The 16,829-nt window shown below is 39.9% G+C and overlaps 2 protein-coding genes across 5 annotated transcripts in view; one reads left to right on the top strand and one right to left on the bottom strand.

Moving 5' to 3' along the window:
* The first annotated feature begins 327 nt into the window (after positions 1-327).
* On the top strand, positions 328-4,906 carry MED28 (mediator complex subunit 28). The gene is made up of 4 exons (XM_087736021.1): positions 328-524; positions 621-687; positions 1,765-1,877; positions 2,314-4,906. Exons 1-4 carry the CDS (start codon positions 360-362, stop codon positions 2,509-2,511), a joined length of 543 nt encoding a protein of 180 aa, XP_087592147.1. The 5' UTR covers positions 328-359; the 3' UTR covers positions 2,512-4,906.
* The window catches only part of FAM184B (family with sequence similarity 184 member B), a 55,938-nt gene continuing 43,940 nt past the window's right edge, over positions 4,832-16,829 (bottom strand). For 3 of the 4 annotated variants that reach the window (XM_087736016.1, XM_087736017.1, XM_087736018.1), the window contains 8 exons: positions 15,529-15,741; positions 14,134-14,287; positions 12,860-12,972; positions 12,246-12,430; positions 7,645-7,762; positions 7,359-7,463; positions 6,453-6,655; positions 4,832-4,957 (listed from right to left, as the gene is read on the bottom strand). In XM_087736016.1, coding sequence (XP_087592142.1) covers positions 4,867-4,957; positions 6,453-6,655; positions 7,359-7,463; positions 7,645-7,762; positions 12,246-12,430; positions 12,860-12,972; positions 14,134-14,287; positions 15,529-15,741 — 1,182 coding nt within the window. In that variant the 3' untranslated portion in view covers positions 4,832-4,866. Of the gene's footprint in view, positions 4,958-6,452; positions 6,656-7,358; positions 7,464-7,644; positions 7,763-9,176; positions 9,324-12,245; positions 12,431-12,859; positions 12,973-14,133; positions 14,288-15,528; positions 15,742-16,829 lie in introns of all 4 variants that reach the window. The other variant, XM_087736019.1, reaches the window with a different exon arrangement.

Below are 16,829 nucleotides of genomic sequence, written 5' to 3' on the forward strand. Positions count from 1 at the left end.
CCAGAGGGTGGGGTTCTTTGTTTTGTTTTAGGGTGGGGTGTTTTTTGCTAAACGCTAGTGTGTAAAAAGTGGTGCTGAACTGGTGCTTACCCCAGGTGGGAGGCGGGGGAGGGCACAGGCTGGAGAAGGAGGGTCCCGCTGGGAAGGGTGGCTTTGCTCCCTCTGCTTCTCCTCCTTGCCGTTTAACGCGGGGGGCGACGCCCGGCCGCCGGGGCTGCCCCAGCGTGGGGCGGCGGGGCCGCTGAGGGGCCGCCGGGGGCTGAGGGGCCGGCCCGCAGGAGGAGGGCGGGCGGGGCAGCGCCTGGGCCCGCCTTCGGCTCCCGCCGCTCGGCGCATGCGGGGCCGCCGCCCGGCCCGCCATGGCGGGGGCGCTGAGCGGCATGTTCGCCAACCAGCCGCCGGGGCCGCCGCCGCCGCCGCCGGGGCCTCCCGGCGGGCCCGGCCCGGCCGGCCTCATCCCGCCTCCGACGGGGCTGCGCAATGCCAACAACACGCTCGTGGACGAGCTGGAAGCGTCCTTCGAGGTGCGTGGGCCGGGCCGGGGTGGGGGAGGCCGCGGGTGGGCGCTGCCCTCGCGGCGTCGGGCCCCGCGCTGACCGCCGCGCTGCCCTCTCTCGCAGGCCTGCTTCGCCTCGCTGGTGAGCCAGGACTACGTGAACGGCACCGACCAGGAGGAGATCCGCACCGGTGAGGCCCGGGGGCGGGGGCAGGCCTGAAATACCCGGGGGCGCGGCTGGCGTTGGGAATCTGTGGGCAGCTTCCCCTAAGGCTTCTGGGCAAGTTCTGCAGCTGCATTCGGGCTTCCCCGGGGGGTGTGGGGGGGGTACGTGCCTGCTCGTTTGAGGCCAGAAGAGGTTTAAAAACTATTTCAGGGTCTTCGAAGGGTGAGACCCGGGTATAACTCGGGGTTGCTCGCCCCTTCCCAGGCGTAACGCTGTTCACAGCAGCAGGGGGAGGCGCCCTCGGAAGGAGCCCCCCGGGAACGATCGGGGTCTTGTGGAGGAGCCTGGGTGCCAGCTGCCGGCTGGGGTTGGGTGGGGTTGCGTTGACGTGCTGTGAAACGCATGGTTCAAACGCGAGGAAGCTAATGTGACGCGTTATGAAGCTATACGAAGCAATAATAAAAGGTGGGAAAGGAAAGCCTAGATTGCTTAGTAGCAACGCTTTAAGGTTTGTGTGACGGGCGCCTCTGTGGGAGGCGTCATTAATGCTGAACTGGCATAATCAGGCAGTTAAAAAGCGGCCCTGCCTGCTGTTTAGAGGTGTACTTTTCCCTGAAAAATTTTCGAAGCCTGACTCTCAGCGCTGTTTTGAAAACAGCATAAACGCTTCTGAAAACTCCTTTCTGGATATTGGGTCATACTCATATGCTGGAGTGGGGCAGCTTTTGTTATTACAACAGTAGTGCATCATACACGAAAGGAGAATATTCTCCTAAACATGCCCATATTTAAGAACCCTACATTGAGCTTGTTGCTTGGGCATGCAATGAAATGTTTTCTTCATTCAACTAAGTTCCGCAAATTATTTTATCGCTCTTTGTCATTGTCAAAAATGTAATAAAACTTGGGAAAAAGAGTTATTACGTTGCACCTTTAAAAGAAGTTCTGAAAGTTTGCAAAGCAGTGGTTTTTACAGAGACTTAATGCACATCCTGGTTTTATAAACATGTGTTTTTAATAGCATGCAGACAACTACCAGTATCAGTCTGATAACTTTTTTTTTTTTGAATCTGTTCTTTCTATTTTGTTATTTTATGTTTAGGTGTTGATCAGTGCATCCAGAAGTTTCTGGATGTTGCAAGACAAACGGAATGCTTTTTTCTACAGAAAAGACTGCAGCTATCAGTCCAGAAACCAGAGCAAGTAATTAAAGAGGTATGTTTAAATTAATTTACCTGTGTTGTGCTAGATGAGATAAGCTGTGCACCAGTACAGTTAATCGCCTCGTTCACATGAATTTTGGGCTTCTCAACATGATGCTGTATCTTAAGTTGGTAGAACTTGACTGTTAACATAGCTCTCACCAGGAACCTGGAGAAGCTGGATGCCTGCTGCTCTGTGGAGTATTGGAAGAAACAAACTAGTTAATCAGATTTTGCTGGAAGTAATGATCTCTGAATACGTGACCTAGGGGAACGGAACTAGTGCGTTCACAGTGCTTTCCCTCTGTTTCATTAGACACTTTTCCATTATTAGACTCCCTATAAGATCAGCTTGAAAACTCAAGCTAAAAGAACGACGTGCTCTTTATGCGAGGTGGTTATTCTTACAAATACTATCTATTTACTAACATGCATTTTTTCATCCATAGGATGTTTCAGAATTAAGAAATGAATTGCAGAGAAAAGAAGCATTAATTCAGAAACATTTGGGTAAACTGCGACACTGGCAACAGGTCCTGGAAGATATCAGTGTACAGCACAAAAAGCCTGCAGAAATGCCTCAAGGTCCATTAGCTTACCTGGAACAAGCATCTGCTAATATTCCTGCTCCCATGAAGCAAACGTGATCTTTGATTTTACATATCTGAATATTTTCAACAATGCAAAGCAGTGGTGTTAGTTTTACTTTGTATGCTTTTTGTATAATGTAATTTGTACTGCAAATATAAATAGTTAAGACAATTAAGCAAAATAAGTTATCTTCTTTTTTTTTTTAACAAAAATACGGATTGGTTTTATATTTCAATGGAAAGTATGCAGAGTTGCCATTCAGGATGCTTTCTGGTAGAAGTGTGTTTTCCAGAATGCATCCTGTTCCTTCTAGAAAGGGTGGTCCTAGCTTTCCCCTAACTGTATCTTTGCTGGTACGATGAAAATACTTGCAAAGATTACTGTTTGGTTTTACTGGAAGATTTAAATGTTTTGTGATCCAGTAATTGTCCTTAAGTAACACTGTAGGAGCACCCTTAGAATTGTCTGTATCTAGGTCAGATCAAGAGTACTTTTTTGGAAGTGAATTGTCCATCTCCACTGGACTTCTGCTCCCCTTGTGAAGAGGTCTCGGCACATACAAATTTGATTCTTATAGGATGAAGTGGAACTGCAGAATGCACCCCGGCAGGGTATGTAACGCAGGCCCAATGTTGCTGGTGTTCTATCTGTCAGGCTAGTGTAGAGATGGTCCAAAATACCTACCCCTAAAATGAAGACCACTCATTGTGGTTGTTGGGTCATCAGCACTGTCCAGTCTACAGAACTAGCTTCTACTGGGGTGCACTATTTAGTAATCTAAATGTAGCCAAGAAAAGATTTTGGAAGTAGAAATAGCAAAAGAGTCCTCTCTCTGTATTCCTAGGCAACAAGCTTAATTTGTCCATAGAGCCAGGAAAGCCACTTTCTAGGGACACCTTTTTGGGGACAGAGTTAAGTAATTAGAATATTGTAACCCTGGAAATTAGAATTGGTGATTGTGTACTGAACTTTCTGGTGTGCTTTAAAAGTTTTTGGAGCAGAGTGGAGGATGAAAAGTAATGAAAAACTTAGCCCTATACATTTCTGATCCTCTTGCAGATACCAAGGCACTCCTCGGTGTTACTTACTGTATGCCATTTTATCCCCTTCTTGATTACATGTGTAAAACATGTTTTTTTGCCAAATCTGATGCCAAAGTCTCCTTCCAAACCAAGCAGTTCATCTCAGAAAAAATACTAGACGGCTGGGATGAAAGTGTTGGCCTGTAGAAGCATTCTGCCCCTTCTGCCACCTTTTTACTACGGGTGAGGTGCAGTGGCTGTTCTGTAGTAAGTGTTTGCATCTGTTGGTACGGTTCTTGCTGGCTGTTTGGTAAAGAAGAGGCTAGGCTGGAGGTATGCCTCTTTGGACATGTAAAATTTGTTAGGTAGCTGGGCCCTGCTGGTTGAAATTAAATAGGGATTCAAATCATAGAGCAGTTGAAGATGACCGATGTTAAACATTAGGCTGCTGGTTGCACAGTTCCTGCCTTTCACATTTGTTGAAGAATACCTGAGGGTTAATTTCTTCATGGATGTCTTTCCTCCCAGTAACGAGTTAGCTAGCATGACTTGATAAATGTAGTCATTTGCCCACTTCGCATTTAGGTGGGCATAGGAACAATATTGAGAGAAAACGTACAAGTACGCAGTTCCCATAAATCTGGAACTCTGAGTGTATCAGTCCGCGTCACACTTCAGCGTAACATAGCACTATTTTGCAAAACAGAAATGGATGATGTACAAGCAAGTTTTAATGTTCATACTTACATATTATCCTAATTCATCAGGCTGATTGCTACATCTATTGGAAGTGCAACAGGAATATTATATTGCGATGCTGACGATACAAAACAGTTTATTAAGCAAACCAGAAAGTATTTCTAAACCAGCCTGCTATAAACATAGTATTTTTGGAGGTATACCACATGCTATACAGCTTAAAATACGTTTAACAAAAACCTATTAAAACTTAAAAAATTACATTATTATATGCAGAAATTCTTTTAAACAGCTGATGAAGCAAATGTAGAAACCTATAGAAATTACCAACAGAAGTAAGGTCTTTTTTCAGCTTGTGCCAGATTGACAGAACGTATCAGAGACCAAACTGCATATTTAACGTAATTGTGGAGCGGTACAGTCTCTTGATTAAAAAGTCTCTGCACATAAAAGTATCCAGAATTTTGCTTTTTCTTCATTTTTTTACAGAGGTTGTTAAAAAAATGCATTTTTCTGAAATCCATGCGTATAACTCCATAGTAATTAAATGTAAGAGAGTGCAGTTGTTCCTAATTATCTACTTGGAAATTACATCTTTTTTTTTCTAAATCATATATTGGATTATCATTCCCTAAAAGAAAACAGGAAGAGCTTTTCTAGTTATTCTGAGAAGTATGGAAATGGTTTTCTTTAAAATGAAAAATATTTAGTAAACCATTCTTGATGCCGAGGGTCTTGTTTTTGTTCATCTTTGGTTTGTGGTGGTTCATTGCCATGTGTCCTGTGCAAACAAATAAGCATTAGCATCACTTACTTACTTAGAATCTTATCAATATTTAATACTTTTTTCCTGGAAAAACTCATGATCCTATGGATGGATCTGTGCGCACATGAACTGGGTGAGGCCAAAAGGTGCCAGCTACAATTTCTACTGGGATCTGTGCTAGCCAGGTAACTGGGCTAACAGCACTGGTAGTAACACAAAGGCAAGCGTGAAGGAGAGCTGAACAGCTATGGAGAAATGCTTGAACATAATTCTTGACTTGACATCTCAAAAAAAAAAATAAAAGGATGCTTCAAGAATATGAAGTCTTGAAAATCAGAAAATAGCAGCTGCCATTCACTCTTAAAGATATGAAATACAATTTATGTATTAAAAATGTTGGGTAAAAGTTTTACGTGGAACGGAAAGATTTATCTGAGTATTAGCTGGCTTCTATAATCAATCCTATTGCATAGTCCCTGATTTTTCAGTATTCAGGATGCTTTTTTAACATTTATATGAATTTGAGTTAGCTTATAGTAGCAAATATGACTTCACTTATAATTGATTGATTTAAAAGAATAAGTAGCAGCCAAGCTACCCTCCATCTCCCTGTACGTTTCACTTTAAAATACAAATCTGATTTGCCTTGGCAGTCATCTGGCATGACACAGAATGCCTTTATCTTTAAGATGTAGGAATTGCCAAAATGGATCCAAGCCCGTGTCCTGGGTTATTGTCTTTGGCAGCAGTCAGCACCATCTGCATCATCAAGGAAAGAACTCTGTAGCACACAATTTACAGGATAACTGATCTCCACTAGCAGATAGGTGAGAAGGCTGGCTTTTGTCCTGAAGTATAGTGGTAGGGTTTGTTTTTTCTTAATATTCACCATTATAACTGTATAATGTTAACTACATATACATTTTTAACTATTCCTTGAAGAGATAGTTCAGTTGTGTTTATAAAACACTAAGCACTGTTTAAATAATAACTCACAAATCTGAAGAAAAATTCAAGCTTTTCAGAGAGAAAACATCAAACTAAAAAGTTTTTAGTTAAGTATCTGCTAATCAATTTTTAAGTCTGTAAATCCTTTCCCAAATGATTAGCCTAGATTTATTCAACTATCTCCTAAAATAAAAATATGCCATCTACATCTACCAAGTGCAAAGTGAGGAAACAAAAGTAAGATGGAAAACACATCCTTAACAGAACCACTGATACGTGCCTGAAGTTTTAAACAGCCGTGTTCACTATTAACTACATTCTTAGTTAAATACTTGCAACTCCTCTCTTTTTCGTACCAGGAGGGATTGCAATCATAAACTCTGCTGGGCAGTGAACATAGCCTACTTCTGCAGTAAAGTTCTGGGTCTATCTGCAGAGAATTGAACACATGGAGTTCACTGCACAACAGGAACCTTACATCATTGTTTATTTCCAAATGTCTAATGTGTTTGAATACCAATTCATTTATCATCTTACAAGTCACTGCAAAATGGACAAATACCTTGTGGCAGCAGTGCTGTCTGAGGACTGTGCTGAGGGAGAGCCCACCCTGAGGCAGCCAGGACTCCGGTCTAAGCTTGTAGATTTTGTTATTTGAGGAGCACTTCTTTTTGATCTCAAGTCACAGCTCAAAAAGCTCTTTGCGTAGGAAGCTAAATTCGGAACACTGACAACACGACTGGGCACCTCAACCATTTTCTTCTGCTGTTTTTTATTGCAACAGAAAATTCCATTACATACGCATTATTTTTTTTTTATACTTTATACTATAAAATCTCAACTATACCTCATTCCTATATATCTTGTGAGGAGCACCCAAAAATTAAGATTCCCATCTTTTTCTATAGACATTTAAAATAAATTCTCAGGGTATGCTGTGAGGATCCATGGATTAGGTAGTCCAATTAAAACAACTTGTGTATTTGACCTTGAGGTTTTAGATACATCAAAGCTGATGATAGCTTTGCAGAGGTCAGTTAGGTCCTTTCCACCAACTTGACCTCCCTGCTTTCCATGACTATAGACAGTATCATACAGAGGGGCTGGAATGACAAAGGGCAAATCCTGAGCAACCCAAATACAATTCATCATTTTCCTTGATGCATGCAATATCCCAAACAGCAACTCCCAAATCTGCAAGCAATGGCTGTGCTTATCCCAGTGGAAGACTGACGTCTTTGGAGTTACAGTGTTTCATATTTGCTTCAACACCTGCATCTATGTGCATATATACTTCTACTGAATTTATGTTATGCTCAGCACCTGACTGTTGGCTTACTGGAAAGAATTCTACTGAATAACATTACCATAAAAAATTAATAGGACCTTTATTGTCCTGATCATCTGTATGATTCAAATAGCAATAAAACATCACGATTTGCGATTTTAATTGCATTGCCCATCTTACCTTCATGGAAGGAGTCAAGCATCCTGTATTAGGGTTGAAAGAAAATGATCGATTCCTGTAAGATTCAGTGTTGGCTAAAAGTGAATGCTGACATTTTCTTCCTTCCTGGGGGGAAAGTTATGTGTATGGAAACATCAATTTGTTGGAAGTTGGTATGGAAACATCTATTTGTCAAAGTATTCCAGAACAGAAAGGAAAGTATCAGTTTGAAGCAATGTGTGAAACACTGAATAGAGTCTTCCAACAGATGCCAAAATATATATGTACATGTAAAAGGAAATCTTACCGCTAGCTGCTTGATAATCTCTTCTCTCTCACTTAATTTGTCTTGCAGACAGCTTATAAGGTGTGTATCTTCTGATCTGGACTCCCACTTTCTTGACTTTTCTTCTAATTCTTTAAGTCTGTACCAAAGAAAAGGTGGACTGGAAAAAACTTCCTCAGACCAGGTTCAAGAGATACCTGGGCTGTACCCTGCCCTAAATTCCAAGCCTAGAACACAGGGACATAGTCAGGCCTTTCTGATAAAACAGCATTTTTTTAAAATGGGCATCTGTACATGAATTACATGTAAGTATAGGATGTTGTGGAGTTCCAGAATAAACTGCCACCAGGGTTAACCCACAACACCTGTCCAGTGTAAAATCCAGCCCCTGGTGTAAAATACTAACAAGCTTCCATACCACATTGCTAGTCTAGTTTCCTAAAGGAAAAAATCAGTGTCACAGTATCTATGCATGTCTGTATTTATCTATTTGTTCTCTTTTCTGACCCAATAACTTTAAAATCCACAGGCTAATTCCAACCATATTTGATAGAGGCCTCAGAAATACTCAATGCCTGTAACTTTCATGAAAAGAGAGGCTTGGATATACATGCTGCCTTAGTGAACCCTCTAAGTCAAAACCTGTAGTGTGAGTTCAGCTCTTTAAATGCCTTAATCAGGGGAAAAGATTCAAATGAGAGCTTACACCTTCTTAGAGATGGTGTGGAAACATACATTTGATTGACCCATGAGAAAACAAGTCATTATTTCATCAGCCACATTCATGAATTTTGCTGCTTCAGAAACTGAGTGCTATGAAGTTCACCTGCCATACTGAGAAATGTATTACAGAATACAAACCACCATTTTGTGGGGGTTTGTTTGGTGAGGGTAAGCATTTTTGAGAGCACCCCCCCTCTCCCCCCAATCTTAGACTCTTCATCTAGTGTATCTCAGAGTTTAGATAAAATTACATGCAAGTAGGTCTCTCTTCTGGACCTATGCTGCACAGTTGGGGTAAGAGAAAAGGATAAGGGATATATATAATCACAGGGATTGCTTCTGAGGGACTTCTCCTGTACAGTCTGACGCACCACAGAACTACTTAACTCCACAGGGGGCTGCAAAGTGCATTTATTTACATGAGTTAGTGGGGGCTGTCCTGGGAAATTTGCAAGGGAGTGAGAATGAACTAGAGCTTAACCTCAAAGATGCTGCTCTGCTGAACAAAAATAAGTACAAGATCATGGATCAAGGCCTCTGGTAGCATCTGTGACAAAGATGATTTTACACTTCATAAAACTGCAAGATGCTAAGTGCAGGTTTTAATTTAGCATTGTAAAACTGTATGTATAGTGCTTTACATTAAACAATATTCAGAGTTTATTACAATATATGTGGGTCTTTTTGTGTTTGCAAAGGAAATATCTATACACTTTTATTTCAGTGCTTATAATATTCTACCTATGAGTAATGAAAAAATTATACATACTAAGAATAGTAATTTCAAACAGAACTCATTGCCAGTACGAGCCAGAGTTTATTTAGATGACTTAGTTTCTAAGGAGAAAATCTTTGCTTGGAGATGTGCCCAAGTGCTGCTGTAATCAGATAATATGTTTTTGATTTCCTGCCGGTGATCTTGTTGCAGTATGTCCATTTCTTTTTTATGCTTGATATTGAGGTCTTCGACCAGTAGCCTGTCATTGGTATTAAAATATGTCTGAATTCTCATGTTTCAGTACTAGTTTATTATCACTGATCAAAGCACGCAGTTTTGATTACAAAGGTAGTTAACTGGGTGCAGCTCTGGGCTTCTGCTTACTGATTTGACTTTGACACTTCAGCTGCAATCTGAAGCAGAACCACACTACCACTGAGGAAGAGGAAAATTATTTGGAGACCTTCAGCCTTCAGGAAACGGAAGGTCTATTATATATAATAATGCTATTTTCTGTCTATGGTTAGTTTGTACATCAATCTTAATGGTCAAACATGACAATAAAGTACCATAGGAACTGACCTGCATTAAGCAAAATTACTTTGAAATCTCTGGGATTTTAACATGAGGCTCTGATGTTCTATTCCATCACATTATGGCACCAGAAACATTTAATACTGTCTACCACAATCGTAAATATAATTTTTTTAAAAAGTGAAGGTAAGAAATGTTATGACAATGCCTTTAGCTACAGCAATTGTCTTTAACAGACAACAAATTTTGAAACATACTGCTATTTGATTAACACCATCAACTGAAAACTAAAAAACGCCTAACATTCTTTCAAGCCTAGCCATAACATTGTTTTCTGATACCAACCCCAAAACCAACAGACATCTATTGAAGGACCGTTGTTAGCTTATTGCCTTTTGTTTGCTAACATTGTTAAACCCTGGAGAAACTTTTTCATTAGCTCAATGCAGAGCCCATGTTCTGTTATTTACTGATTAAAATAGAGATGTCAAACTCAGGAGATTAACAATTGTGATTTTCACAAAAGATACTCAGTTTACCTTTCTTTTTTTTCTCTTTAATGTATTTCTAAGCCCCTTTCACTTGTTTCTGAAATGCTTCAGGGAGAGGCCAAAAGGCCCACAAAAGGTTTCTGCCCTTGAAATTAGAGCACAGCCATGGGAGTGATTGATTTGGCACTTGGCACGAAATAAGAAGCAGAAGAACAAGAGTAAAAATGGGAGCAGAATCCCTGAAATGGATCTTCAGGGGTAGAATAAAAGCTCTCCTTCAGAATAGCCATTTTGGGACTTGTCCTCTCTTCTCATTAAAAAACCCCTTTGTCTGCTCTCATACTAGTCCTTGCAAAAGGTTTCTGTACTGGAGATGGAATTCACACAATTCAAGAGAATGGAAATGGGAATGATTACTGCAAGCAGATTACTGGTTTCACTTACTTGGCAACTGTAGGAATAGTAATTTTAAATAATTGGTTATAAAAATGTGGCACATTCAAATAACAAGCCACTATCAGCTTTCAAATTAGAAGCAACTATATAGCATAAGACAAGGTCACTGTTAAAGTAACAGTAAATAAGCTGTTATTTATATGCACTCACCAATTTAACTATGCCCCTACCCAAATTATTGGTCCTGCAAAAGCAAAACAAGAGCTGCAAGTTAACGTTCCAGATCTTCCATGGGTTAAGTTCACAGCAGCCTGTATCAGGTGCCTAGGACCATTTGAGCACTTTGGTTCTACCTCCTGTTATTTGAAGGATTTCTCCTTACATAACTTCCATTAATGCTTCCTTCTCAAACACTTACTGTAGTAGAGCTACACCATTTATCCCCTGTAAAGATTATCCTCCAGTCCAGCAGCTTTAGCATTTGAGGCCTTTTAGACCTCATCACTGACACGTGAATAATTCTTCTCTTCATGAACAGAGGCTCTAAATTCCTTCAAGGCAGCTGGAGGGCACTGATGAAACTCTCTGGTTTGCAATTCCTTCTGTTGATCTTGCTTCAAAAGCTTGAAATGAAAGTCACTTTCAAGTAACTCTCCAAACAGTGCAAAGGGAAAAAAAAAAAAAGTTTCTTTCTCATTCTTTAAATATCTACTGACTGGTTGACAGCAACAGAATTGCTCTGGCCACTCTGACAGTCTGCCAAGAGACGCTGTATCCCTTGAGTGCTTTTCTATATAGGACATAATTTTAAAGATTCCTTTAAGGGTATACTCCTCAGAAATCCTTTTATATATACAGCTTGAGTAGTTAGGCGCATATATTCTACACCATTGCAGAAACTAATTGAAAGGTACCCATGCACCAGATCCCTCATTCTCTCCACAAAGAGAATGTGTTAAGTATGATCATCCAGAAATTTCAAAGGATTCAATGGCCATACAAATACACTGGATAGTGAACCCCAGTCTTGTCTCCCATGCAAAACGTGAAAGTCCTGCACTTTGTCTGTACACAAATGGGAAGACTGCTATTACTGCAACACAACATGTGCTCCCAGCCTGTGGCTACACTAGGAGGATGTGGTCCACTTTCTACAAAGACAGCCAAGACTGCAAGTCAGCTTGCCCTTCCTGTACCCTGACAGCATCTTACAGCTCCAGGCTTCCATCAGCCCAGAGGCACTGTCAGTATCTGCTATCGCTGCCCTTACGCCCCCAGTGCAAAGCTGGCTGTTACAACCAAAGCAGTCTCACAGAGCCAGAATACCTACGGCATTCTCAAGTGTCCTCTTCAGAGTTAACAACCCATTGGTTTCACCTACAGAGAGTACGTGTAAGAACCTGATATTAATTCTCAGAGACTTATACTTTTTTTTAATAGCTCTTGGGTGAGTTTGGGATTTGTTTATGTCATCCAGTGCCTTTCAAAGGCTGACATTATGCAGATTTTCTCAGGTCACTCCTGTGGGGCTGCACTGGGCATATTTCTCTGTGACATATAATGAACAGTTAGTTCAAATGCTTTTATTATGGCTGGAGAGAAATGTGAAATGAACTATTGCTTTTGCAAAACTCCTAACCTCTAAAATTAGTACTTTAGAAAGGAGAGATTCTGACGCTCATCCCATCTGGAACACCTCTGATGCTGGCATTATTATTGACTCTCTAGATAGCACTGTAAAGTGTGAATTTAAGGCAGACCTTCTGTGCTGTTTCTCCCTATCCTGAAGCTGTGCAGCTTCTTGCTTCTGCGACTCCAGCTCTGCACTGAGTAGCTCCATTGCGTCCTTCAAAAGTAAATTCTCTTTCTTGAGTTCGGAAATTTCACTCTGACATTTTTCCAGTTCATCATGAAGAGATCTGATCTGGCTCTGGCTACTTCCTTCCTAAGAAAAAGACCAAATTTAGTTATTCTCAGCCTCTAATTATTTAATGCAAAGAGCTCACTGGAATTGTGTGCATTGAATTTTTGTGAACTGATTTTTCAATTATATGTGCAATGCTATGTGCAAGACATAATCTGTGATCAAAACTTCCTGAACATATTTTATAGTCCCCATAAAATTTATTTTATTGTCACATTCATTCATTTACTTGTGTTGTAGATTCTGATCTTTAAATGGAAAAAAAACCTGCCCATAGGGAAAAGATGATAAACAATGCTAACATTTTAAAGTGTGACATCATAAGAGAAGGAAACCCATTCCACTTCTGTAAGAGATTCTGTGTACTTCTATTATCTCCGGAGAGAGAAATTTGATACTATTGCTTTTGCAAAACATGACATGGAAACGAAGCAGGAACTGGATTCTTGCCTGTTGCTTCTTCAGTGTCCTCACACTCCTTAGCTCCATTTGGAGTTCCTCTATTTGTTTCTTAAGATTAGTGCATGATGTCTGTTGCTCAGAGAGTTCCATCCTTAGAGATCCTAGTAACAACCAGACAGACAATCATTAAGGCAGTCAGAAGCCAGCTGGATGGGGAAGGTAGATATAGACAATGTAGATGAAAACACTAATACATTACATTTTGCTTTGTTCCTCAACTCCTTTGCCATTATGTATAATGGCTTCCTATTACTAGAGAAGTAACTCAGTTGAGCAGTAGTAAGAAAATATGGAGCTACGATATAGCAACGATTCAACATCAGAATCAGAGAGAGAATTCTGTGGCAGTTGTTTTGCAGACTAAATCACTGTAATTGCTTCTTCTAACCTCGAACTTTACTGGAGCACCCCAAGCTTCCCTGTTAGGTCCACTGGTTTACAGAGGGCCATAAGGCAGACTGAGGAGAGCTCTGGTTGTGTTAGAGAAGTACAACACTTATGTAAGCAGATCTGTCATATACTGCAACTTTTGTGTATATTGGGTACAAATTTTGGGATGGACCAAGTACAAGGAGAAAGAAGTTTTTCTCTCTCTCTTTAGTGTCCCTACAATTTTTCTTGAAGAAGAACAGAATTTATCTATTGAGCATGTAAACTTTAGAGAGCAACAAATCTTTCTAGCAAATTTGAATTACTGAAAAAAAAATGAAGAGAATCCAGTTTGTACTTAAAGTACTTTCAAATTATTATTTCTTTAATTAAAAAACATTTTATAGATGAGCTTTAATAACCTGAGTTCAAACCCAGAGATACATACAGGTCCTCCTAATGCAGTGTTCTGTTTAGTTCTGAACAGTTTACGGAAGTTTCTAAACTGACTAAAGAATATGTATGGAGCAACTGATCTCCACTGCTGAACTCAACAGAACAGACTTGAACCACCTATAATAATTCTTCACATCATAGAAAAAAAGAGGAAAGTCATATACACTAGCTACAATATTCCAATTTAATATACCTGATAATGCATACTTGAATGTTGTACACCAGACTACTCTCCCAGCAACACTCTGCTGCTGAGAGTTGAGAGCTAGGTTAAAAAAATATTAAGCCTGTATTGCTGAAATTGCAGGGTATGGAAAAGGAGATTCACAAAGGCCTGAGTTCCCAGAAGATGGGAAAGAAAATGAATGGGAGGAAAGTCAGTGCTTCTCAGCATATAATCACGCAGTAGGAGCTGTGCATGACGTGAGACGTTATACCTAGCAACAGGGTTTGCTGCTTCTGTATCTGCTCGAGTTCATCGTGTAATTCTTTCTTTGCTTTCTCTTCCAAGGTTTGTATTTCCAGCCTATAAGACTGATGTTGGATCTTGAAAGTCTCGTTAAATTCCTTTTTCAAACGTTCTTCTGCCTCCTGTAAGCAAAAGCCCCCCCCCCCAAAACAAAGTAGTTGGAGCCTATTTATCACTTTGTTGTTTTACTTGTACTGCCAGGATGAATCTGGTCTTTCATTGTAGAACTTTTGTTTTCATCACCACTTTACATGGCACTTCATCAACACAAAAATAACAATGAGCTGAAGTTAAGAAATTAAACTTAATAGGGACAAGAGAAATTATCAAGATATCATCTATTAGATTTGTTGTACACCATGAAATAATAATGACTTCTTTGCACTATTTGGCATTAGAAAGATGTGTTATTACTCAACGTAAAAAGCCCCCCAGATTTGACCTGTATGTCATTATTTATCACAGTGTGTCAGACAAAGGCTTCTATCTTTCCTTGTGTCGTTCTTGGCTAAAACTTCCACTGTCATTAGAAGTGCTGCTGATACACTGTAAATGACGGAGCTTTGTAGTGGCTCTGAAAGCAAACTCCTATCCTCAGTTTCATTTTTACCAGCTTACTGCCTTCAGCTTGGTTTTGTTAAAGCTGGGATTTTATTCTGAATATATGTACAAGATATTAAATTCGACTTAGGGTGGGTTTACTACGTATGTTTTATAAGCAGGTTTTCCCTAAGGTGTGTGATATCAACAGGGACATCTGAACTCCATGTCACAATCACATGTAGATTTTTTAAGTTGTTTTTTTTCCTCAAACAGCAACATTCTTTAAAACCTCAATATATTGCATTAACATTTTGTTATTGAAATAAATCCACTTGAACCTTTAAAAGCTTTGGTTATCCACTTAGAGAATTGATTTCTTGAAGACATCTAAGGCAATACACATCATTATACATGTCTATTATACTTCTTTTAAAGTATTTATGTATAAATTAATAATGGATGAAAAAGAATAAAACTGAGTCCTGTTAATAATACACTTAGGAATTCCCTTGTATTTCTGATGCAAGGGCACAGCTGGAGGAGCTTGTATTCATTGCAGCCTAACTGTAGAGGGTAGGCTATATTATTTTATGAAACTATTTCACTCACATTGTGGTCTAAGTTCAAATGTTAAAATTAAAAAAAAAAATCCAACCTGAAGATGATGAGGTTTCAAAATCTCAGAATAATTCATTATGTGCAACAATGGCAACCCATCATTAAGATACCTGGAGATAACTGAGTTTTGATAATCAGCTCTAGCTAATATGGTTTATCCCACAAATACGTGTTTTTTTACACTAGCATGTCGTAAACTGACCTTGAGTTCCTGATTTTTGCTTCTCTCCAACATTTTTAAGACTTTTTGATGTGATGCCTCCAGCTGCAGTTTAACATTCTGGCTTTCTTTAATGGTGTTTTGAAGATCCTGCAAAAGCTTCTCTTTTTCTTTGTTGGACTGTAGATTATGTTTCTTCAGTGACTCCTTGAAATTATTTGCTTGTTGATCTAATATTTGCTTCAGCTGAGCCACCTTCCAGAAAAGTAAGTCAACAGGATAGGATTAATGGCTGCATTCACAATGGAGAGGAATTATGTAAATTTGAGTACATTTTATGAACTTGTGTTGCTCTATGAAAAATAGCAAGATGCTTGTTTTGTGCAAGGAGCCCTTTTTTCAGTGAAGAATGACATTCCTTTTGCATATACTGTCTGTTACCCATCAAGTATTTTCCTTAAATTATTTCTTTTCAAATCGTCTCCATCTCATATGTACAATCCATAGTTCAACTTGCACAATAATTATGGCACAAACAAGGAGGCAGGCCTAAGGCTGTGCCTATTGTCATCCTGGAGATGTAACACTGCAGAGTTCATTTATATAAAGCAGTAGATTAGAACCAATGGAAACAAGAATTCTGCACACCATGGTTCAGATTTGTTTTCTCCCCTGTCTTAGCTTAATTACTAAATACAGTACACACGTCCATAATGGCTGATACAAAAGTAACAAAAAAATACCCGTTTATAAGAATTACTTGGGGGTTTTGGTGGGGGAGGGAAGGAAGGAGGAGTCTGTTCTCTTTCCTATTTGGTAGGTTTTCTAAATTTTCAGCAAAAATTTCTATTTGCCCCTCTCTTAAATTTGCCATTCCTAACATAATAGCTGTGAAATTCTGAAAAACTGCCTTCTGCATAGAAGGAGCATGCAAAATTAGTAAGGCCAATTAGCATTTTTGCTTCTGCATCTGATGTGTTCTCTCCTTTTCCTCTCCTGAGGCCCTTCTCCATTCCCAGATGGATCATAGAATCATAGAATGCTTTGGGATGGAAGGGACCTTTAAAGGTCATCTAGTCCAACCCCCCTGCAATTGGCAGGGACATCTTCAACGAGATCAGGTTGCTCAGAGCCCCATCCAGCCTGGCCTTGAATGTTTCCAAGGATGGGGCATCTACCACCTCTCTGGGCAACCTGTTCCAGTGTTTCACTACCCTCATTGTAAAAAATCTGTTCCTTATATCTAGTCTGAATCTACCCTCTTTTAGTTTAAAACTGTTACCCCTTGTCCTATCACTACTGGCCCTGCTAAAAAGTTTGTCCCCATCTTTCTTATAAGCCCC

Source organism: Nipponia nippon, unplaced genomic scaffold (assembly GCF_047370975.1).
Source record: "Nipponia nippon isolate SJK-2023a ecotype South Korea unplaced genomic scaffold, ASM4737097v1 scaffold_6, whole genome shotgun sequence".
Taxonomy (NCBI): Eukaryota; Metazoa; Chordata; class Aves; order Pelecaniformes; family Threskiornithidae; genus Nipponia; species Nipponia nippon.